This window comes from Bicyclus anynana, chromosome 9 (genome assembly GCF_947172395.1).
Source record: "Bicyclus anynana chromosome 9, ilBicAnyn1.1, whole genome shotgun sequence".
Classification (NCBI taxonomy): Eukaryota; Metazoa; Arthropoda; class Insecta; order Lepidoptera; family Nymphalidae; genus Bicyclus; species Bicyclus anynana.
The window spans coordinates 2761619-2785832 of NC_069091.1; the positions used below are offsets into that span (position 1 = coordinate 2761619).

Genomic DNA, 24214 nt, shown 5'->3' on the forward strand with positions numbered 1-24214 from the left:
CCAATAAGTGAGGCTTAATTATTGATAAATAGTAAATGATATAGGATTATTTTTTGTATTCGTATGTATGGGAACTAGAACTATACGCGTAAAACCGCGGGCGTCCGCTAGTTGATTTTAAAATAAAATGATTTTAATGATTGTATTTTTTAAAGACATAACCGAATTCTATAATCAATATACCTACTTATGGTAAGAAAGTATTGTTTTCTACATAGCTGCCAACAATATCAATGTAAAACACAAAATAGCTCATTAGAATTTTAAAACCATCTACAAGGTCATGGAAAACCAATGTACCAATGTCGTAAAATTTGCCAAAAATATAAAAAGGCCGAGGACAGATGGATTTGGAAGTTGAAGATGTATTGTTAATATTTATTTTTCTTGAGGCATTTTCACCGCGAACCGCGTAATAAATATTATGCAAACCCACGAATCACGACCTCTTGGATTCTGGTAAAATACAGGACCATACATCCTTGTTTACATCATCATTGAACATGTTTCATTGTAATTTCACAGTACACACTAATTATAATTTATTTCACGAGAACAAAATGAAATACATGTAATAATTTATACGGCTTGTACGTATTTATATGTAAGTAAGTTTTGTATTTATATTACAGCCTTCCTTGATGAGTACTGTTTACCAAGAACAAATTAAAAATGAGGGTATAAATTACTAGTCATTTAACCACACACACACCTAATAATAATTATAGTTAACTTGTTCTTAAATTAATGAAAATAAATTTGATTATTAAGCTTAGAACAATTTAAAATAGTTAATATATTTTATAGAACATTTTATAAACAAACCATACATAATTTAAAATAAATAAGTTATGAAATGACATGCATTTTCTACCTTCATTTCTAATTTCTTTGTTGGTAAACAGTAGTCATCAAGAAAGGCTGTAGTATAGATATTTTTTCAATATGTGAACATACCTGTGGAATAGCTTTTCTAGTCGGATCCAAATGCATTCCCCCAACTTGTATGAGTCCTGGCACCAACGGCTTCGGACCGTTCAACGCAAAATGAGTATTCAACATCATAAGCGAAACATTGCGTGCAATATCTTCCAAATCTGGAATTTTCCTGCTGAAATGCTTCTCTATAATCTCCTGCTCTTTGACCTGAACCAAGTATCGGAACCACAATTTGTGATACATTTTCAAAAACGTGTTCTCCACTCGCTGCCAGTAAGTCATGCGTGAACTGTAATCAGAGCTAAGTACAGGCACGTACGAGGGGTTATCGGTAACTCCGATGCGATCAGCCGACCATGGCATCAAACTACTCGATAATAACGCAATGACCGGCGCGTTTATCCCATGCACGTGTAAAAGACCAAGCATGCAGTCACTGTTGAAGTTTTCCACGAACACCACATCGTAATCCTTTTCCAGGGCTTCAGTCAACGGCGGCCAGTCGACTGCTTTGCTACAAACGCCCAACGCCATCCCAGCTAGTGGATGAAACTCCGCAAGCTGCTTCATCAGACGCCCAACTATCGGCACTCGGAGGATGAAGTCAGGGTTTTCGTACCAGTTTAAATCAAACGACTCAATCCCAAGCGTCGCGATCCCTTCGAAGCTGACATCCGTGTAATTGGCGGGAGGATTTTTCAACGGGAAGAAGGAAGCCACTGTGACATGGTGTCCCCTCTCCGCTAGCTTTCGTAGGAGCGGTTCGAATACCATCTGGTGGCTTTTGCCTGTGTGAGGGAAGAGTCCGAGAATTCGAGCACCGTACACATAGTTGGAGAGCGCGATAATCGCAAGACAAACGAGTGCGGATCTCATTTCACCGTTCGCGCGTTCCTTACACCGAGTCGCATGGAACACTGAATGACTGAACAGTGAACTGACGCGACGGTTGCCGCTGACCGCCGATACGTCATGTGCGATGGCCGTGCTAATCCGTACTCTATTTTCAGAATCAGTTACGCGCTGCTACAAATTACAATAGACTACGTAGGTGAGACGTACGTTTACATGTTTACAGTGGTGTTTACTACTATTCGTAGTTTAGAGCCCAACTATAACCGTTTGTTTACAATAGTGCTTACGATAGCTACTCGATGTTTACAGCCGAATGGCAACCGGTTGCCCTTTTGAACTTTAATAAATTAATTATTGTAATTAAAGCAGTTTGAAACAATAGTTGTAAGTAGGATAGATAACGTGCGTTTCGTTAAGTGTTTCCAATCATTCCACGGATACTGAAATAGACCAAATAAATATTGAGTATGTAAACCATTATCCACGGAGTATGTAATCCATTTTTTTATTTTAATTCCACGGAATGAAATTTTACATCGATATGAATACATCTACCTAGAATTTATGCAATTTTTTTATCTAATTATTATGATATTAAATAAAAAAATATTAGATACAGTAGAACAAAACTTAAAAAAAAACTCATGGCTAAAATTGCGTTTAGTTGCGTTAATTACGTTAGTATGTATTTTCAAATATTTCCATAAAAGTGAGCCATATTCTAAATATGCTTTACTGATGCTTTTTTGACTTTAACTTTAACTTTTTTAACTATCGTTAAAAAAAATTAACAATAGTTCTGTAGGTAGGTACCCGTAACAAAAGAAGAACCATCCTTACAAACTTACAAAATTTTTACTAGTTGAAATTTGATACAACACACGCAGCGCTTAAGATTAAGTTGATGGTTCGAAGGTCACGAATTCAATTCCCGGCTCGGATCAATTGGGAAATTGGATCAAATTGGATCTGTGGTCTTCAGCAATTTATCTATTAGCAGAAGTACTTCGATCATTGTACTTCGATCCTACCAAAAAAGGAAAATTTAAGTAAGTAAAATTGTTAATTTTATTCCTTACATTTTACTCGTACTTTCCAGGTAACCTGTGACCTCACGATTGTATTTACTATGTTTATGTAAACTATGTCACGTCATTTCATTACAATAGGTCTTTTCTTTTAGCCCACCAACTCGAATTGGAGCAGCGTCGTGGGTCCATATCTCCTCTTCTACAAGGATTCTCTCATTTTTTTAATTTTTTACATGTTAGGCCTTGACTACAATCTCACCTCATGGTAAGTGATGATGCAATTCAAGATGGAAGCGGGCCGACTTGTTAGGGTAGGATGAAAATCCATACCTTTCGGTTTCTACACGACATCGTACCGGAACGCTAAATCGCTTGGCGGTACGTCTTTGCCGGTATTGATATAAACAAGTTAAAGACTATTTAAATAGGCTGATAATAGTGATGAATTCATTGAACAGACAAACAACTTGCCTACTAAAGATCTGATTAAGTAATTTTTTTTTTTTGAGATTTTTTCAATACCAAATTAATGTAAGGGGCTGCATATAGGCAAGAAGAAACATTTAAAGAAAAAAAGTTCGGATGTGGGGATTTTATTTTTCTCCAACATTGAAAATTCTGCACTTCCGATAAATTTTTGCTAGCAAATTTGCAACTACAAAGACAAGATACAAGACGCATCATCATTAACAACCTTCGGCTCACTCTTGAACATGAGTCTCCTCTTACAATGAAGGGGTTAGGCTAATATTTCACCACGCTGGCCCAATGCGGATTGGCAGACTTCACACACGTAGAGAATTGAGAAAATTCTCAGGTTTTTCCTGACGATGATTTTTCACACAAGTGATATCAAAAAAAAAAACATTTTTCAAAATGGTTTAGGCGTCTTCGAGTAATCGATGTACATACATAAAAAAAAACATAATGGTCAAGTTGAGAACCTCCTCAGAAATTAAAATTAAATTTATTTTTGACAGCCCATTAAGAGACGTCGGGTCTTCTCCGACCCGTGGTACACGGGGCGGGGGTACGGGCCTCGAGGCAATGCCTCCTTGACCGGGCATGTCGCGGGGGAACTTTCTCCCCCGGTGATTTCTTCCAACCCCTCCCGGGGTTGAGGCTTTTCAGCCTAGGGGAGCCCATTAGTGGATATGACCTCTTGTTGTGCAGTAATGCCACTAGATGGCGCTGTTTCAATTCCTTAGAAATTCGCGTTTACGTTACGTGACAGTAACAGTATCAAACTGCCACTAGGCCCTAAGAACAATTTTCCTGTTAACGAAACCTTACGAAAGTTTAAAACTAATCAACGCTAACCCAGTTATAACTTAGGTATATCGCAATTGCGGTCTCATTACGAAAAGTTGCAATCCATACCTACCTGATAGGAAGTTGCAACACTTTAAATATAAGTCACTAAGTATTTATATTTATTAAACTAGCGGACGCCCGCAACTTCGTTTGAGTGAGATTCAGTTTTTATAAATCCAGCGGGAAGCATGATTTTTTCCGGGATAAAAGTAGTCTATAACCTCTTCTATCTACCAGTGAAAATCCGTTTAAATCGGTTCAGCAGTTAGAGAGATTAGCCCGGACAAACAGACTGACAAACGAAAATTTAAAAAAAGCTTGATTGTGTTTTAATATCGTATATACATAGTGTTGCGTGTTGCCCAAAAATGGGCGTGCCAATAATTAACTGACATAAAGAACTGACATAATATTAACAATGACGAAGAATTTTTCTGACATAAAATATTTATTAACATTTAAAATTGAAATTGACATGTTTAAAATTATTATCAAACTTATAATGTACAAATTGAAATTGACATGTTTAAAAATTAATACTAAATTTATTATGTATAATGTTTTGCAATTACTTTTATATTATTGGAAATAAAGGCTTTATTTATTTATTATACATAGTGTTGCGGATTTCCCATAACTTCAAGGCGTTGACAAGTCCACTTGCATAAAATTTTTTTATCTAAAAAAAAAAAATCATATAAAGTACCTAATTAAAATAATTCCGATTATCCATTATCTACACTTGCATTTTAAAATACACACGTCAACAACTCAAGACTGTCGATATCGACGATATTGCAACTGGCACTCAGCACTTTAATAGTATGGTACTTCATGATAATTATCAATGAATAAGTTTGGCTAGGTATATAAGTATGCGATATAAGGGACACAATTTAAAATCTATTTACGAAAGATATATACTTATATTACCTACTCTGAAAATATTAATTTCAGAACAGATGTTTCTCAGACATTTGAAATTAATTTTCCTTCAAGAATATAACCCTAGAGTTATGGAGAATACTCCCGAGCACCCTGTATGTACACTTGAGAAACAGTTACCTAGAAATCACAGACAGATACTTCAATTTTATTTATATGTATTGATAATAATACATTACGTTGTCAACTTAATGCTTTCTTTTTTTAACAGTTTTTAGATTGGCTATTAACTGAGGTGCGTGATGGAATCAATTTTTAGGTTCAAAATTATACAATAGTACTTATATTTGTAGTAGTCTTTCAACTCCAAGTTCAAGTTTTCTAAGCGAAATCGTACCTGTATTAGCTAACATAGTCGCTTTCCAAACAGTCAATTCACTAACTTCGACGTGAGTTAGTTACGATAGAATTAACATCAAATCAAATAACCACTGCATGTTTCGTATTCCGTAAAGCTCATTGTTAACAAAAATCACAATGTGTAGTCTGATAGTGGGTTCTAAACTTGATAACCACTTTTCTACTTTAACAAGATCGATCTTAACGAAGACCTTTAAATAAATTACACATACAAAATTACGCCCAACTTCATCAAAATTGTCGAGGTAATTTATGTAATGTAAACAACCTTCGTGAGAAATCCAAAATGTTGCCATAAACCCGATATTCTCGGTCAATTCGAAAATAATTTCATTTTTATTCTGGTGACCTCATTACCTGAACTTTACCAGTGCTAAAAATAGCATGCACAATAATAAACACTACTACACACAAACATTTATACTAATATTATAAATAGGACACATTTGATTGTTTGTATGTTAACTAATTTAACAATGGGGATGATGACTAGGTGTGAATATATTGATTTTTATGATACATTCGGGTAAATAAAGTTAATGTTAACTAATTTATACATAAAAAACAAAGATTGACTGGATATTTGCAAAATAAATGAGATTATAGAATTTCAAAATCAATAAAAAATCTTTTAATTGGATGAAAATTCATACAGTTTTAGCTTACTTACATTAAATGTGACATTTTTTAATATTTGAACTATAAACATAAACGCAGAAATAACAAAGATATTAGTAATTTTGTTTAAACGCCCATACAAATCTAACGATTATTAATTGCCTACGACGTCATTAGCTCGTACCATTTTGTATGGGGCGTATTTCAGGGATCCGCGACAGCGCCGCAAATCTGACCCTTTAAATCCCTGTAGCTCCGAAAGTAATGATCGCAGATACCCTGTTACTTTTACAAAATTGCTTTACTATTAGCATATTCTTAATTTATATACAATTTAAAAAACTGTCATCATCCCTATTGTATTTGAATAAGGATTACTATCTAAATTGTTTCCCAATTAGCCCATTAAATTTTAATAAACGATAAGAATGTTTACTGTGGGTTATCTTAGAAAGATAGGCGAGTCATCGAACTTTTTGTAGGCGTTTTTATTAAGATGTGTAAGTAAATCTCCGTACGTAATTTAAAATTTTCGCGACTGGACCATTTTAATTCTTCTTCTTTAAAACTGATAATTAATTCAAAATATGTTACTTTTAAATTAAATATTTCTGACAATAATTCAATTATGTTCTTGTTCAAGGTCCAATTTATCTCTTCACCAAAATTTATCAAAATCGGATCAATGGTTTAGCCGTGAATATACAGGCTGTTTTCGTATTTAATATTAGTAGTATTGTCTTGCGTTACTCTCGTAAAACTGTAAATAGGTCAAGAGATATGATTATAAGGTTTTAGTAGAAAAGTCAAATCTATACTAATCTATACTAATATTATAAAGAGGTAAAGTTTGTAAGTTTGTAAGTTTGTCACATTTTTTAAATGGGGTAATCTTCGGAACTACTGGTCCGATTTTAAAAATTCTTTCACCAGTAGAATGCTACATTATCGGGGAGTGCTATAGGCTATATTTTATATTTGTATCATATATATTAGCCGAGTTATCACAGTTTTTGTCATACAGGTCGGACCGAAAATCCTCTTAAACAGACTAATTCGCATGCGCTGCCTTAACCATTGTGTAAAATTGAAATTAATGCATAAAGACTTTATGTATCTTTAAAAGTTCTACAAAAAATTCCGCGACACCATATATCTATCTTCTATATATTAGCAGATATAGTACCTTTTGTGTTTTAAAAATTATTAATTTTATATACTTAGGTTTACGTCATTATTTATACAACTAAACTTTAATCCTTATTAAAATAAATTATTTAATAATCACAAAGATATTATGGAGATAAGATTTGCCCTTTACAGTATGTTAATTACTTAAATAGTTTCGGAGATAATACAAAATTTCTAAAAGACGCAGAAATTCCGCTATATGACGCCCGGCGCTTTCATTTACGTAGTTCCCGTTCCCGTGTGAATATGGGGATCAAACATAGCCTATGACACTCGCAAATAACGTAGCTTTCTATTGGTAAAACAATTTTCCAAATCGGTCCAGTAGATCCAGAGATTACCTCCTACAACCACACGAACTTTACCTCTTTATATTATTAGGTCATACCACCACTCTCGGAAGACTGGACCGATTTTGCTAAGGGTAGGAGTAAGATAGAAAAGTTACAGGGTAGAGTAGGGTACGGGTAGGGAAGCGTTGGGGTAGTGTAGGGGTAGGCTAGGTTTAGGGCCGGGTTTAGGGTAGTGGTAGGGTAGGGATAGAGGTAGGGTAGTGGTAGGGTAGAGGTACGGCTAGGATAGGGAAGTGGTAGGGTAGGGGTAGGATAGGCGTGAGATAGGGGTACGGGTGGGATAGGGGTAGGAAAGGGGTAGGGTAGGGGAGGGTAGGGGTAGGATGGGGGTAGGGGTAAGATGGGGGTAGGGTGTAGGTAAGGTAGGGGTAGGGTAGGGGTAGGTTTGGGGAAGGGTAGGGGTAGGATAGGGTAGGGTAGATGTATGGGTTGGGTAGGGTAGGGTTGGGGTAGTGGTAGGGTAGGGGTAGGGTAGGGTAGGGGTAGTAGTAAAGTTGACATCGAAATTTACGCGGACGAAGTCGCGGGCGTCCGCTAGTATTATATAATAGAGATATATCACTAGCGTGTCAAAACTGAAGCGAACAAAAGCAGCTAATTGACCGCATTTAATTTAGTCGCATAGTGAACAACGAAAGTTATTTAAGCAAATAATACCATAATATAGATATACAATATCGAGTTGTGTGTTTAGGAACTTTACAAACTGTATATACATAAATATACATATAATGCAATTAAACACAGAATTGTGCACGTGTCAGTAGAGTAGATTTTGTAAGCGTGTAACATGTCTGTAGGATAAAATGTCGTTGAGAAAAGTAAATACCCATAGAAACAAAAAATGGCAGTTATAGAGAAGTGAAACATATCTATAAGTTATATATAGTGTATAATCGTTCTATACGTCAGCTATATAGCTTATACAGATATTATACATGCTTTGGGTGTACATATATACAGGATGCTCGGGAGTATCCTGCTTCCTACTATCCTATTAATATTGTAAACGCGAAAGTTTGTATGGATGTTTGGATGTATGTTTGGATGGTTGTTACTCTATAACGCCACTGCTAGTGAAGCGATTTGGCTAAAATTTGGAATGGAAATGGATTTTACTCTGGATTAACACATAGGCTACTTTTTATTCCGAAAAAATCCATGGTTTCCCGAGATTTGCGAAAATTGATGATTTAATGATATGAATGTTTGTTATTCTTTCACGCCTCGACTACTTAACCGAATTAGCTGAAATTTGGTATTGAGATATATTATAGCATGGATTAACACATAGGCTACTTTTTATCCCGGAAAAATCCATGGTTCCAGAGAGATTTGTGAAAAACTAAATTCCACGCGGACGAAGTCGCGGGCGTCCGCTAGTTTCCCATAATTGTAACAAAAATTAATTCAAAATGTTCCAGGAACATGTGTTCTAAAATGAATATTTTCGGAGTAAATAATATTTCTTTTATGAATAGATCTTAAAATATCTCTTAAACGCATCTATATAATAATAACGTATTTATATTTTAAAATACAATTTTGTTACTTTGTTACATGGATAGTCGGTATTATTTGCATTACTTTGTATGAAAATATATATTTTTTATAGTTAATAAAATATTAGCTAAGCAGTTCGGTCCCTTTAAGTGGTTAATAACTTGAAATTATGGGACATACTTCCGAGCACCCTGTATATACAGATACTAGCTGACGCTGCGCGGTCTCACCCGTGTGGTTGGGCCTTCCCCAATTAATGGGTTATCTAACACTAAAAGAATTTTTCAAATCAGACCAGTAGTTTCTGAGATTAGCGCGTTAAATCAAACAAACAAACAAACTCTTCAGCTTTATATTATTAGTATAGAAGTATAGATACCCAAAGCATATCGGTGACGCGTACCCATATCTACAATTTTTCCGTACTAAAAAGAACCCAACGTGGATAAAGAAAATCTTCAAAAAAAATTAACTATGGATACTACAGGTCAAGTGTGCGACCACTCTGAAACTTGTTGGTTATTTTGGATTTCTCATTTCAGACACAACGTAAAAACATAATAAACTTTTACGGCAGTGAAATATCGCTACGTTTATGACTTTCTGAGTATAACAATTTGATTTATTGTGATGACGATGCAGATCTCGAAAACAGGGATGATGACAGTTTTTTAAATTGTACATAAATTAAGAGTACGTTAATAGTAAAGCAATTTTGTAAAAGGAACAGGGTATCTGCGATCATTACTTTCGGAGCTACATGTATTTAAAGGGTCAGATTTGCGGCGCTGCCGCGGATGCCTGAAAAACGCCCCATACAAAATGGCATGAATGTAATGATCGTTAGATTTGTATGTGTGTACAAACAAAATTACTAATATCTTTGTTATTTGTGCATTTATGTTTATAGTTCAATTATTAAAAAATGTTACATTTAATGTAAGGAAGCTAAAACTGTATGAATTTTCATCTAATTACGATAAAAGATTTTTAATAGATTTTGAAATTTTATAATCTCATTTATTTTGCAAATATCCAGACAATCTTTACTTTTTACATATAAATTAGTTAACATTGACCTTATCTACCCGAATGTATCATAAAAATCAATATATTAAAACCTAGTCATCATCCCCATTCTTTATGTAAGTACTAGATACTCCGATCTTGTCAATGAAGATTGATAAATCTATACTATAGCTTGGCAACTTCGTTTGTAACACTCTCGATGGTCCGCGCGGGTCGGGGGGCGTGTAGCGATGAATGAAAACCCCACGACTGATGCACCTCACTTCTCCGCACGCACGATTTCACACCCGCGCAGTCTTTCCCGTCGCCCGCATACCATGGTAGTGTTACCAACAAACTTGCCAGACTATAATGCAACTAGCGGACGCCCGCGACTTCGTCCGCGTGAAATTTAGTTTTTCACAAATCCCTCGGGAGCCATGGATTTTTCCGGGATAAAAGTAGCCTATGTGTTAATCCATGTTATAATATATTTCAATACCAAATTTCAGCTAATTCGGTTAAGTAGTTGAGGTGTGAAAGAGTAACAAACATTCATATCATTAAAATCATCAGTTATCGCAAATCTCGGAAAACTGTGGATTTTTTCAGGATAAAAATTAGCCTATGTGTTAATCCAAAGTAAAATTAATTTCCATTCCAAATTTTAGCCAAATCGCTTCAGTAGTAGCGGCGTTAAAGAGTAACAAACATCCAAACATCCATACGAACATTCGCGTTTATAATATTAGTAGGAAGTAGGATGTGTAAAAGTTTGTTTGTATAAGACTAAGAACTTGAGACTACAATCCCAAATGATAGTAAGTGATGTTGATGAATTTAAGATTGAACCGCACCAACTTGTGAGGATGAAAATCCACACCCCTTTCGGTTTCTAAACGACATCGTACCAAAACGCAAACGCTTCGCGGTACGTCTTTGTCGGTAAGGTGGTAACTAACCACTGCTGAAGCCTCCCACCAGCCAGTATAAACACACCCATGCTCATCGCACACATATTTTCCAGTTGTGGGAATCGAACCCAAGACTGTGGATACAGAAAGCAGGGTCACTGCCCACTGCGCTAGCGGCCGTCCCGATAGCGTTCAGTAAATAAATTAGTGTTAAATTGTTTATTAAATAAATGTAGACTCATTTTAATTAGAGAACTAATTAATAATAATAATAATGTCTTTATTTTTGAAACCGCACCAAAATCTCTCAACTATTTGGCTCAAGGTTACAAATTAACTAACAATAGATACTAGAGTACATCATTTCCATTGTCATCTTCTACTTTGTCTTTGTTGAATGGAGTAGTTTTAAATACACACTGTAATGTGTATTTAAAACTACTTTATTAATAATAATTATTACACTACTTTTTATGAGCACTTAAACATTTGGCTCGTTGGTCCAGCGGTTAGCATATGTGGCTTGGGATCACGAAGCCCTGGGTTCGAGTCCCGAGTCGCTATGAGATTTTGTTCGCGACTTTGACCACTTTAATCAGGCCCTGTCCGAACGTTCTTAGCGGACATCTTCTAAGTATAAATAAATTAGCGGGCGCCCGCGACTTCCTCCGCAAATTCAGTTTTTTACAAATCCCGCAGGAATCATGAATTTTTCCGGGATGAAAAGTAGCCTATAGGCACAGTATGTATATATTTTTACTGTGCTATAGGTTAAACCAGACTATAATCTATCTCTACTTCTAATTTCGGGTGATTTGGTTAAGTAGCCGATGCGTGAAAGAGTAACAAACATTCATATCATCAAAATCATCAGGTTTTCGCAAATCTAATAAAAAGTAAGCCTATGCGTAAGCAAGAATAAAATCTATTTCCATTACCAGCCAAATCACTTCAGTAGTAGCGGCGTTAAAGAGTAACAAACATTTAAACAAACATAATATGTCCATACAAACTTTCGCGTTCATAATATTAATAGGACCTAAGCAACAAGATCCCAGTGCGATCTGACACAGTTCATTTTCTCAAAGATGAAACCTTGGTTTTCAGTAGCGTATAATAAGCTTTGAATACCCGCGTCTTTGTGGAGATTTGCTATGACAATTGACAATGAGATTTGCTGTGTGAGAATGTTGTTTGTTGGTAAACAGTACACGTCAAGTAGGGTATAGACATTATTGTGTATTGCGTAAATGCGCCTTTTTTATGGCAGGCGTTCACAGATCCGTATCGAAATCAAACGGACCATAGTTTTTTCTGATTGAGTAAGTGCTGTAGGCTCCCGGGACCTCAGCGGCGTCCCTGGGGGGTTTGGGCGAGCGCAGAAGCATCGCCTGATGGAGCCCGAAGGCAGAAGCAGAGTAGATGGGCGAAACGACTCTCTAAGGGCGTCTCCTCTGAGACTCGGACCTCGGCTTAGAGGGCCGTTCGGGAAGGGTGTTTAAACGGATCATAGTATTCTTTGTATAGAAAGTCGTACAAGGGTATCCACTGATCCGCTTAGTATGGATCGCACGAATCTACCGAAATCACAGAAAACATATGTCGAAATTTAAAAATCTCCAAAACGTACGATGCGGATCTGTGGACGCCTTCCTTTTGAAATTATTCGTTTGTAAATAAATAATACCTATTGAACGATACTGAGCCATGTGATAATATCTTCACACATACAAATACCAGAGTAATAGTTATTTATTCATTATCATTGTTATTAACGACATAGCGACGATTATTATCTATTCTATTGTTCAATTATTTATTTGTCCTTTGACCCATTCTGACTTGCATTAAATGATTATTTACTGGTATTTGTAAATGATGTTGTATCGATAACAATCTAGTGTTATTTAACTGCTAATAATCGAATCCGTTACATTAATGTTTCTTTCGATTGTTTTATTTTAAGCAGATACCACAACTGTTATTTTATTCTTAAATATTCTTTCGATATTATAACTTTCACTTACTTGTGGAACATTTTTTTTCGTTTCATTCAAATGCATACCTCCTACTTCTACTATTCCGGGCACAAGTGGTGTGACTCCATTTAACACATGGTATGTGTTCACCAACACCAACGAAACATTTCGTCCGAGATTTGAGAACTCAGGAATCTGTATTCCAAACTTCTTCTCAATCAGAGCCTGTTCCTCATTCTGTACACTATAACGGAACGACAATTTGGTATAAATTCTCCAAAAAGTATTCTCCATTCGCTCCAAAAATGTCATCGACGGAGTAAACGTAGTCGCTACTACAGGCACGTACGATGGGTTGTCACTAGCGCCGATTCGCTCACCAATCCAAGGCATTGGAAAAGAAGAGGACAGTCCAATAACAGGTGCCTTAATACCGTGAACACGTAACAAACCATACATGCAATCACTGTTAAAGTTCTCCATCAAAACGACGTCATATTCTCTGTTCAGAGCTTCGTTTAAAGACGGCAAGTTGATCACTTTATCGCATATGTCTACCGCTATTGTGCATAGGATTCGAAAATTTTCCAGCGACATAATTGTGTCTCTTATTTTTGGTACTCTGTTAATGATACCGAAGTTTTCAAACATGTCCAAATGGAGGCTTTCTAGCCGCACATCAGCGATACCCTCGAAGCTAATATCGACGTAGTTAGGCGGTGGATCTTTTAACGGAAAAAACGAAGCCACTGTGACATGATGTCCTTTATCAGCTAATTTTCGTAGCAACGGTTCGAATACCATCTGATGGCTTTTACCGGTGTGAGGGAAGAGTCCAAGAATTCGCGCACTTTGAGCATAACTTAAGAGTATGAGGATCGGAGAACATTTTATTATAATCGGTGGACGCATATCGACCGTTCTTCCGTAGATATAGTTGTTAACTGAAGTGTTGTGTGTGAAGTGTGTTATTGTGTCTACTTTTAATGCATGCATGCATTAGGAACTAGACACACAACGATATGATAACACGATAAATATGTTTATCGTGTTATCGTATTTAGTTTCACAATAATGTAAACTACTAAGTAGGTACTTGTTGAATCTATTTATTCTCTCAGTTTTACCACGTTGATAAATATTATAATCGATAATATTTCAACCACCTTTTTCTCAATTTTAAAATCGATTTATCTAAAATCCTTATTTCATGTGTAACATAACTACGAGTACAACTAATGCTAGTTGTGATTTTTTTAACCGTTTGACGGTGAGTTCAATAGAGGTTTTGTGTGTCAAGTGCAACACCTTTTTTGATAAAAGTTCAAAAACTGCTTAAGTAGTAACTGTAGGTACTAATTTAAATCTAATAACACTTACTTTACTTACGACTAAACTTTGGCAACCAAATCGAAATTTGTTTATCACCGGAGTGGGATTTTATAATAAAACTTACCGGTGGAATATCTTGTTTCGTCTCATTCAAGTGCATCCCTCCAACTTCCACCAGTCCGGGCACAAGAGGTGTAGGGCCATTTAACGCGTGGTATGTGTTCACAAACATCAAAGAAATGTTCCGTCCGAGATTTGCCAATTCAGGAATCTGCCTTCCAAACTTCTTTTCTATCATACTCTGTTCCTCATACTGTACGCTATAACGGAACCACAATTTCAAGTATATTTTCCATAATGTATTCTCCATCCTCTCCCAAAATGTCATGGTTTGAGCAAAATTTGTCGTCCCAACTGGCACGTATGATGGGTTATCGGTAACTCCGATTCTATCAGCCGACCATGGCATTAGAAATGTAGATGACAACCCGATTTTAGGAGCTTTATTTCCGTACACATGCAATAAACCAAACATACAGTCACTATTGAAGTTTTCCATCAAAACAACATCATAATCCTTCTTCAGTGCTTCATTTAAAGATGGCAGATCTATCAGTTTGCTGCAGGAGTCTATCGCCATGGTGGACAATATATCGTAATCTGACACTGTCATCAAGACGTCTCTAATTTTACTTATCTTGTAAGTATTGAAGCTCTCGTACCAGTCCAAATCAAAGTTTCCTAAGCCAACCTCAGCGATACCCTTGAAGCTGATATCGACGTAGTTAGCTGGCGGATTTTTTAGCGGAAAAAACGAAGCCACCGTGACATGATGACCTTTCTCTGCTAATGTTCGCAGCAGCGGCTCGAACACCATGTGATGACTTCTACCCGTGAATGGAAAAAGTCCAAGTATTCGCGCACTGTATGCATAATTCAAGAATGCGAAAATTGTAAAACAATTTATTATAATCACTGCGCGCATATCGGACGCTCTTCCGTACCTACTGCAAACTGTGAACTAACTCCCTATGAATCCTATTCAATATTATATTTATCAAACGGCAATTTATGCGTGACGCGTGTTATTTTCAGACTTAGCTGCACCACCCGTAGCGCTATTCTGTAAGGATCTTTTTGTAACTGGGCCTTTGGTTGCTCTTTCTAACACTGGATAACGTGCTTTGAAAGGGCGAGATAGAAATAAATTGTAATCCTGTAAACAAACAATCACAACAAAACAGTCATAACCAAGTTGCTCTATATTGTTACGGCATTGCCTATAAATCACTATGGAATTTACTCTCGTTTACTTAATATTTAACATACAATGTAAAACAAAGTGATAAGAAGATCTGGAGCAATAGTAACTTCATGCTTCGCACACGTGTTCGGGACGGGTAGATCTCCCACGATATTTGCCATGTTGCTTATTCAATCTTAATAGAGTTGTAAATAGGATGTAAGAAAATCGTTTCGACTATCTTTATATGGAGTGTGCTATTTGCAACTTTATTCAAAGTAAGTAAGATTGTATTTTATTTAAATTGCTATGCAAAGTTTATCAGATTGTCATTTGGTGACCGTTAACTAAGCTAAGAGCCGTGATAGCCCAGTGGATACGACCTCTGCCTCCGATTCCGGAGGGTGTTTGTTCGAATCCGGTCCGGGGCGTGCACCTCCAACTTTTCAGTTGTGTGTATTTTAAGAAATTAAATATCACGTGTCTCAATCGGTGAAGGAAAACATCGTAAGGAAACCTGCATACCAGAGAATTATCTTAATTCTCTGCGTGTGTGAAGTCCGCCAATCCGCATTGGGCCAGCGTGGTGGACAATTGGCCTAACCCCTCTAATTCTGAGAGGAGACTCGAGCTCAGCAGTGAGCCGAATATGGGTTGATGACGACGACCGTTAACTCTCTCAAAGTTCAATTATTATGTACTAACGGACGCCCGCGACTTCGTCCGCCCTTAGACCTTTTTAATCCAGCCCTTCAGTAGTATCCCTGTAAAAATGGAGAAACTTCTAACATTTTCCCAACATTACCCTTCACTGCTCTGCACCTATTGATCGTAGCATGATGAAAAGTATAACCTGCACAGGAGTATGAAGAATAATTTTATTGTTCTAAGTTTCGTTAAAATCCGTCGAGTAGTTTTTGTTTCTATAACGAACATACAGACAAACAAACAGACAGACAGACAAACAAAAATTTTACTGATTGCATTTTAGGCATCAGTAGATATCGATCACTAATCACCCCCTGATAGTTATTTTGGATATATATTTGATGTACAGAATTTCAATCTCTACAGATTTATTTTATGTACCTATTTATAGATGTTACTCTGGATTAACACATACACTACTTTTCACCCCGGAAAAACCCATGGTTCCCGTGGGATTTGTGAAAAACTAAATACTCAACTCGGCCAACTTTCTACCGTAGTAATGTCTAAGCACCATAAACCCTTTAGCCTAACGACCCTGACCCTGACCCTGTAGTTACCCAATAAAATTGGCTGGTAATTATGATTATTGTCCAAATAATAATTATTACTTAATCATGATGACAATTAATTATCATCATACGTAGTTAATCTTTTGCATACGTAGTTTATATTTTGCATTTTAATTTTTATGGTTTTAGTTCTTACTGATTAGGTATCTACTCGTATGCCTATTATGTCGATTAGGGAATCCGTTTGTAAAATATTAGTGCTATTTTTTATTAGAGTCAATTATCCTTCTACTAGCTAAACGGCTATTTATGGATACGTGGAAAAAATCATATAAGTAGTATATAATACAATGAAATTACAAGGTAAATCACAGCTAGGCAGTGATTGCTATTTAAGGAGTTATAGTCAACCAATTTATGAGCAAGAAAATTTCACACAAAATCCGTCGTTAATTTAAAATAAAAAATTAAATATATAATAATTAGATAGAATTGTAAGTAACGTAACTCAAGAGTTTCTTAAAACTATAGTCCACAAGTTTAGGTTTTTTACACAACAATAATACTACTCAAAAAGGTTCTTTTAAGCGACACTTTTCGTTTCGATTCACATACATTTTATTTTTAATAATAAGCTTTACGGCTCTGGGTTCTAGCCCTTTTGAGTCCGGATTCACATACAACAAATTAATTATCACGGACCAATTATAAAAAGACGTGCCCCGCAAGACGTTACCTCTCTGTCAAACAACCAACGATCTAACGCGTTATCGATTGTATCGATGTTTCATTGTTGTAATCGTTTTCGTCGTCTAAAAAGCTCCCTAATAATTCCGGTTTGTGTAGTAAGTAGTCAGTCAGTCAATGGCATGAAAAACGGTCAACAACTTCTAATTCACTAAAAGATGACGTGACGTTTAATTTGAAAATATTTCTATTTTATTTTTGTTATTCTTTACATGGTAGCCCTTGATTTCAGTCTCACTCAGTAACTGATGTTCAGTCAGTAACTGATGATGCAATCTAAGATCGAAGCGGGCTAACTTGTTAGGAGGAGGATGAAAATCCACACCCCTTTCAGTTTCTACACGACATCGTACCGGAACGCTAAATCGCTTGTCGGTACGCCTTCACCTCAATCGGCCCAGCCGGGAATCCAACCCAGGACCTCCGTCTTGTAAATCCACCGCGCATACCACTGCGCCACGGAGGTCGTCAAAAACATAATTATAATTAATAATAAATTAAAACAATATATAAAAGAAAAATCGATTCTATTCTTCTAACGAACGAACGAACAGCAAAACATTGATCCATTAATTGAATATTCTTTGTACAGATTATAATTATTATTTATTCTTGTTAAATTTTTTCGATGTGTGAGTTTACCTCGTCCCCCTCTAAAAACGACAGACAATTTTGTTGCTGCATTTGGGTGCGATGCATTTCCATGTCTAATTCCTCTATGTTAATTAAATAGAGTTTGCAGAAATACAACACAAACGACATAAAAAGAACCTTAAATACCCCAAGCAGACATGAGTCACAAACCATTTTGAAAAACAAAGATTGAGTTTTATGGGTATTAATATGCATTTATAAAATTAAATAAGAGCTTTAATTAATTTTATAAATCGTATTATCGTATTATCATATCAAAAGAAGAAAGAAGTTGTAATTCAAATGATGTTTTCTTTTATTATAATGTGAATAAAATATTTTCATTTATTGCAGAATTACCTTAAACTATGATTAATTTTTTGATTTTGTATTAAGTGAAAGAAGATTTGAGATTTGACAGTTCACACTTCACAGCACAGAACACTACTTAATTTTTTGTCTGTGACTAATACTCCTACTTCACAGTATTCGTTAACTAAATCCAGTTTGTTGTGCGTATTTTCTTCCCTTATAATTTTTGTTATTTCGTTTTGTTCTCGTTTCGTTGTTATTGTTTATTATTGTTATTTGTTCGTTTACTGTTTTTAATTTTATTTAGTTTAGTACGAAATTAAATTAGCACTTTAAATCTTAATATTTTACAAATAGAGGCCTAAATTGAAAAGTAGTGTCTTAACAAACTCATCAAATTCTACATAAAAACGTATATCTAACAATAACCCACACTACAAGAAACGAGTAAAAACTACTTGTCAAGTTTTTAATTTACGCCTATAATCGCGTACATAATTTTCATAGTCAAGCTACAGTTTTCTATTAGTAATTGAGTTACAGATAGAAGGACAGACGGACATGGGTATGGGTATCTTCAAGTCAAGAGTGAATAGGCATCTTCTAGGCAAGCGCGTTCTACCAAAGGCTGCCTCATAGCTTACAACTTAGCGTACAGCTAAGCGGTGCTTGCTTATACATAATAAAAAAACAAAACTATAAGGGTTCTTTATTGACCACGGAACCCTAAATATAAGTGAAACATTATCTGTTCGATAAATAACAGTTTATAGGAACATAAAATATAAAAAAAATTGTCTATCAAAGGAAGTTTTATTTCATGACAATATTCGTGAATAATGCTTTAGTAAAATGTTGAGCACCCCTGAAGCATATGTTTTGTTTATTAACATTGTTTAAAATACCTACCCGATCTGGCTATAGTAAGCTGTAATGTGAATCTATTATCTATATACATATATATAAATGAATCCATATATCTTTTGGTGTCACGCGTGAACGGTAGGGTAGGGGTAGGGTAGGAGTAGTTGAAAGTTTACATCCAGTTTCAAGCGGACGAAGTCGCGGGCGTCCGCTAGTATATTATATTTTATTTTTAATATTGGATATATTTTTAGATAGTTTATATTCCCTAGATTATGATAATAAAATGAATAAAGCAGTAAAATAATGCCAGCCTTCGCACGCATAATGTGGCACTCTAAGAGTAGCCAATAAATGCTGAAGTAAATATGTATGTCTGTCTTCTAGCTTTTCCGGGCTAAACCGGTGAACTGATTTGGACCTCGGAACAGAACATAATAAGCTACTCGTAAGTACTTTTTATCCGGTATATCTAATATATAAAATTCTCGTGTCGCGGTGTTCGAACTTGAACTCCTCCGAAACGGCTCGACCGATTTTGATGAAATTTTTTGTGCATATTCAGTAGGTCTGAGAATCGGCCAACATCTATTTTTCAAACCCCTAAATCCTAGGATAGGGTAGTGGTAGGGTAGGGGTATGGTATAGGGATAGGGTAGGGGTAGGGTAGCGGTAGGGTAGGGGTAGGGTAGGGGTAGGTTAGGGGTAGGGTAGGGGTAGGGTAGGGGTAGGGTAGGGGTAGGGTAGGGTAGTGGTAGGGTAGGTTTATGGTATAGGGATAGGGTAGGGGTAGGGTAGTGGTAGGGTAGTTGTAGGGTAGGGTAGGGTAGGGGTAGAGTAGAGGTAGGGTAGGGGTAGGGTAGGGGTAGGGGTAGGAGTATGGTAGTGTAAGGTAGGGGTAGGGAAGAAGTGCAAATAAATAAATTAATAAGTCAAAGCGAAGCTTGAGCGAGTCCGCTAGTAATGTATAAATTACACCCAGGATGCAGAAATCAGGATGTAGGTCACTGAATAAAAATCACGTTACTTAACGCTGCGTCATTGTCATACGTAATATAATAAAACTAACCTGTGGGATATCTGTTTTTGTCTCATTCAAGTGCATCCCTCCAACTTCCACAAGTCCAGGCACAAGAGGAGTGACTCCATGTAACGCGTGGTATGTGTTCACAAACATCATCGATATGTTCCGTCCCAGATTTGCGAAATCAGGAATCTGTCTTCCAAACTTCTTCTCTATCAGAGCCTGTTCTTCATTCTGTACACTATAACGGAACCACAATTTGAAGTATATTCTCCAAAACGTATTCTCAATGCGCTCCATAAATGTCATGTGTGGAGTGAATTTGGTTGTCACTACAGGCACGTATGAAGGGTTATCACTAGCACCGACTCTCTCAGTAGACCATGGCATTAGAACACAAGATGATAACCCAATAACAGGAGCTTTGATGCCATGAACATGTAACAAACCATACATACAGTCACTGTTAAAGTTTTCCATTAAAACGACGTCATATTCTTTCTTCAGAGCTTCGTTTAAAGACGGCAAGTTGATCACTTTGCTGCATATGTCAGTTGCTGATATCGATAGTAATTTGAATACATCCAGCAAGAGGAGTATTTCCTTCATTTTTGGTATGTTATCTATTATCCCGAAATTCTCGTACACACTTAAATCGAAGTTACTTAAGCGCAAATCCGCAATACCCTCTAAAGTTATTTCTGTGTAATTGGCTGGTGGACTTTTTAGCGGAAAAAATGTAGCCACAGTGACATGATGTCCTCTCTCCGCTAGTTTTCGCAGCAGCGGTTCAAATACCATCTGATGGCTTCTACCCGTGTAGGGGAAAAGTCCAAGTATTCGCGCACCGTGTACATAACTTGATAATATTATAACGATTGTAAAATATTTTATCGCCACCACACGCATGTCGACTGCTCTTCCTTGATATAAACTGTGAACTGACTATAATTACAACATTGTCGATTTAAGTATTGTCATGTTCAATGTTCAGTTAATTATTTTTCAATTTTTTCATCGACGAATCAACATTTCCTGAACACGCTCCAGTAACAGTATTGAAATGAATCCACTGAATCGTATAATTCTGTCAGATCTGTGAGGCATAGCCATACTGCGGAAAATAGTAAAATGCTAGCGACCAGCCCAGGCTTTTTAAAGAAATACCAAATTAATTGTTTTACACCAGAAAATCATAAAAATAAAAAAATATATATAATTTATGAAAACATTGCCACTGTAAACTCTTATAAACAAAATATAAATAACATAGATTTACAGGCAAATAATACATAAAGACAGGTAATATAGGATAGGAACTATTTTATCATACCAGTTTAAGGTAATATTTATTATAATATCAGTTATCTTACCTTCTGCAGAAAATAATTATATATTTATGATGCAGGTTCCTACGTAGGATTGTTTTTCCCTATGAGCATAGAATACAAGTATGATATAGATACCTATTGGGTAACTTTTCAACTTGTGACAAAATTGCGAAAACGTTTCCACAATTTGTTCAGTAGAAGACCTAATCAGCTAATCCAAAATTAAATAAAGCAATAATCGAAGCTAAAGTCGAAAGTTTATTGATGGAGTGGGATTTTTTGATAAAACTTACCGGTGGAATATCTTGTTTCGTCTCGTTCAAATGCATCCCTCCCACTTCCACCAGTCCGGGCACAAGAGGAGTGACTCCATGTAACGCGTGGTATGTGTTCACAAACATCATCGATATGTTCCGTCCCATATTTGCGAAATCAGGAATCTGTCTTCCAAACTTCTTCTCTATCAGAGCCTGTTCCTCATTCTGTACACTATAACGGAACGCCAATTTAGTAAATATTCTCCAAAAAGTGTTCTCCATTCTCTGCAAGAATGTCATGGTTGTAGTAAAGCGTGTCCCCGCTACAGGCACGTATGATGGGTTATCACTGGCTCCAAGTCGCTCAGCAGACCATGGCATTAAATTACACGATGACAATCCAATTATAGGTGCCTTATTTCTGTACACATGTAACAAACCAAACATACAGTCACTGTTGAAATTTTCCATCAAAACCACATCATATTCTTTTTTGAGAGCTTCATTTAAAGATGGCAAGTTGATCAGTTTGCTGCATAAGTTGACACCTATTGCGGATAAATCTTTAAATTCACCAAGCATCATGAGAATGTTTCTTATTTTTGGTACATAGTTGATCACACCCAAGTTCTCGTATAAGTCTAAATCGAAGTTGTCTAAGCGGACATCAGCAACACCCTCGAAGCTAATATCGACGTAGTTAGCCGGTGGATTTTTTAGCGGGAAAAACGAAGCCACTGTAACCTGATGACCTTTTTCTGCTAGTTTTCGCAGCAACGGTTCGAAGACCATGTGATGGCTTTTACCGGTGTAAGGGAAAAGTCCAAGAATACGCGCACCTTGAACATGATTTGATATTAAGAAGATCGTTAAACATTTTATTACAATTACCGCTCGCATTTCGACAGCTTGTCTTCGCCACGATCTATATTAGACTGATTTCACTGTTCAGCCGATAAAATATGTGCCTAATTATAGATTAATACGTATGATATTTCTGCAATCAGTTTCAAGATTATGAGGTTTCGAACAAATCCCAAACGACTATGCAAACGCTAATTATTATTATTTACGTATGTACCAAGACAAGATTCCTCTTTATAGATACAACTAGAATAAGTATTTATAAATATATACGTGGGGCGTTTGAAAAGTTCGTAGCCAAACCAGGAAAATATATAATAGACACTTTTTGTAGGAAATTATGTGTTCTGCAAAGTTGTAGTACATTATTTTATTCTAAAATCAATAATTTATGCAACGCACGCCATGTAAACAGAACTTTTATACATCTTGGGTTACAGAATTGGAGTTTCAGGAAGGATCACTAATTTTTTTGAAAAATAATATAGCCTATAGCGTTCCTCGATAAATGGGATATCTATCACTGAAAGTATTTTTCAAATCGGACCAGTAGTTCCTGAGATTAGCGCATTCAATCAAACAAACAAACTCTTCCGCTTTATAATTAGTATTGACTAGCGGACGCCCGCGACTCCGTCCGCGTGAAACTCGATGTAAACTTTCAACTACCGCTACCCTTTCCCTACCCTACCCCTACCCTACCCTACGCCTACCTACCCCTACCTTTTCCTGAATTTTCTTTGCTATAAACCTCACGGAGCCCGAGACTTTTCCAACGAATGCAAATCCGTGGAAATCGTTTCTTGCGTTCTGGAGTTATAGCGTCAGGAAGGAAAACCCGACTTATTTTTATATAATAGATTATTACTTAGGTATGTAGCATACGAGTCATAGGTACCTGTATCGGAGAACACGTTATGCCATCGGCCCAGTTTCAGCTGAACGTTGATGGACTATTTACTTATAGACAGACTTGGATTATCCTATAAGCTACTAAAGCAATTGCCTAGGGCATCCCGTCTAGGCGGGCATCAGAGACGACCGAGAAAAAAAGTCACCACATGAAAGTTAAAGACATTTCAAAAAGATCTAAAAGTAGGTGACACTTCAAATTAGTTCTTTGTAGATCGCTTCAGGGTATGGGGGCCTACGGGGGATTGCTCAGGATATCGAGGTTCCTTGATCCTTGATTCCTTGATGATTGAAGGTATTAGATGGATGATAAATGATTTATTGGTTTATGACGTGGTCTCGTTTAGTGGCATTTTTAAACTTTTTCTGCATTTTATGGGTTTAAATTTAAAATGTTAATTTAATCGACAGAACCACTGCGCGTAGCCCGACACGCACTTGACCTGTTTTTTGAAAACAAACTCC

At 36.3% G+C, this 24214-nt stretch overlaps 2 protein-coding genes across 6 annotated transcripts in view; both read right to left on the bottom strand.

Annotated features, from left to right (window-relative positions):
• Positions 1-24214, bottom strand: part of LOC112058475 (UDP-glycosyltransferase UGT5-like) — a 59342-nt gene that overhangs the window by 34169 nt on the left and 959 nt on the right. The window contains exon 1 of one of the 5 annotated variants that reach the window (XM_024099335.2): positions 20431-21331. The exons of 1 other annotated variant lie outside the window; for it this stretch is intronic. In XM_024099335.2, coding sequence (XP_023955103.2) covers positions 20431-21294 — 864 coding nt within the window. In that variant the 5' untranslated portion in view covers positions 21295-21331. Of the gene's footprint in view, positions 1-957; positions 1954-13058; positions 13938-14466; positions 15816-20430; positions 21332-24214 lie in introns of those variants that run through there. 3 more of the 5 variants (XM_024099337.2, XM_024099334.2, XM_024099338.2) reach the window with 3 other exon arrangements.
• Positions 21902-22878, bottom strand: LOC112058505 (UDP-glucosyltransferase 2-like). Its single transcript, XM_024099388.2, has one exon. The coding sequence runs from the start codon at positions 22871-22873 to the stop codon at positions 21920-21922; it is 954 nt and encodes a 317-aa protein (XP_023955156.2). The 5' UTR covers positions 22874-22878; the 3' UTR covers positions 21902-21919.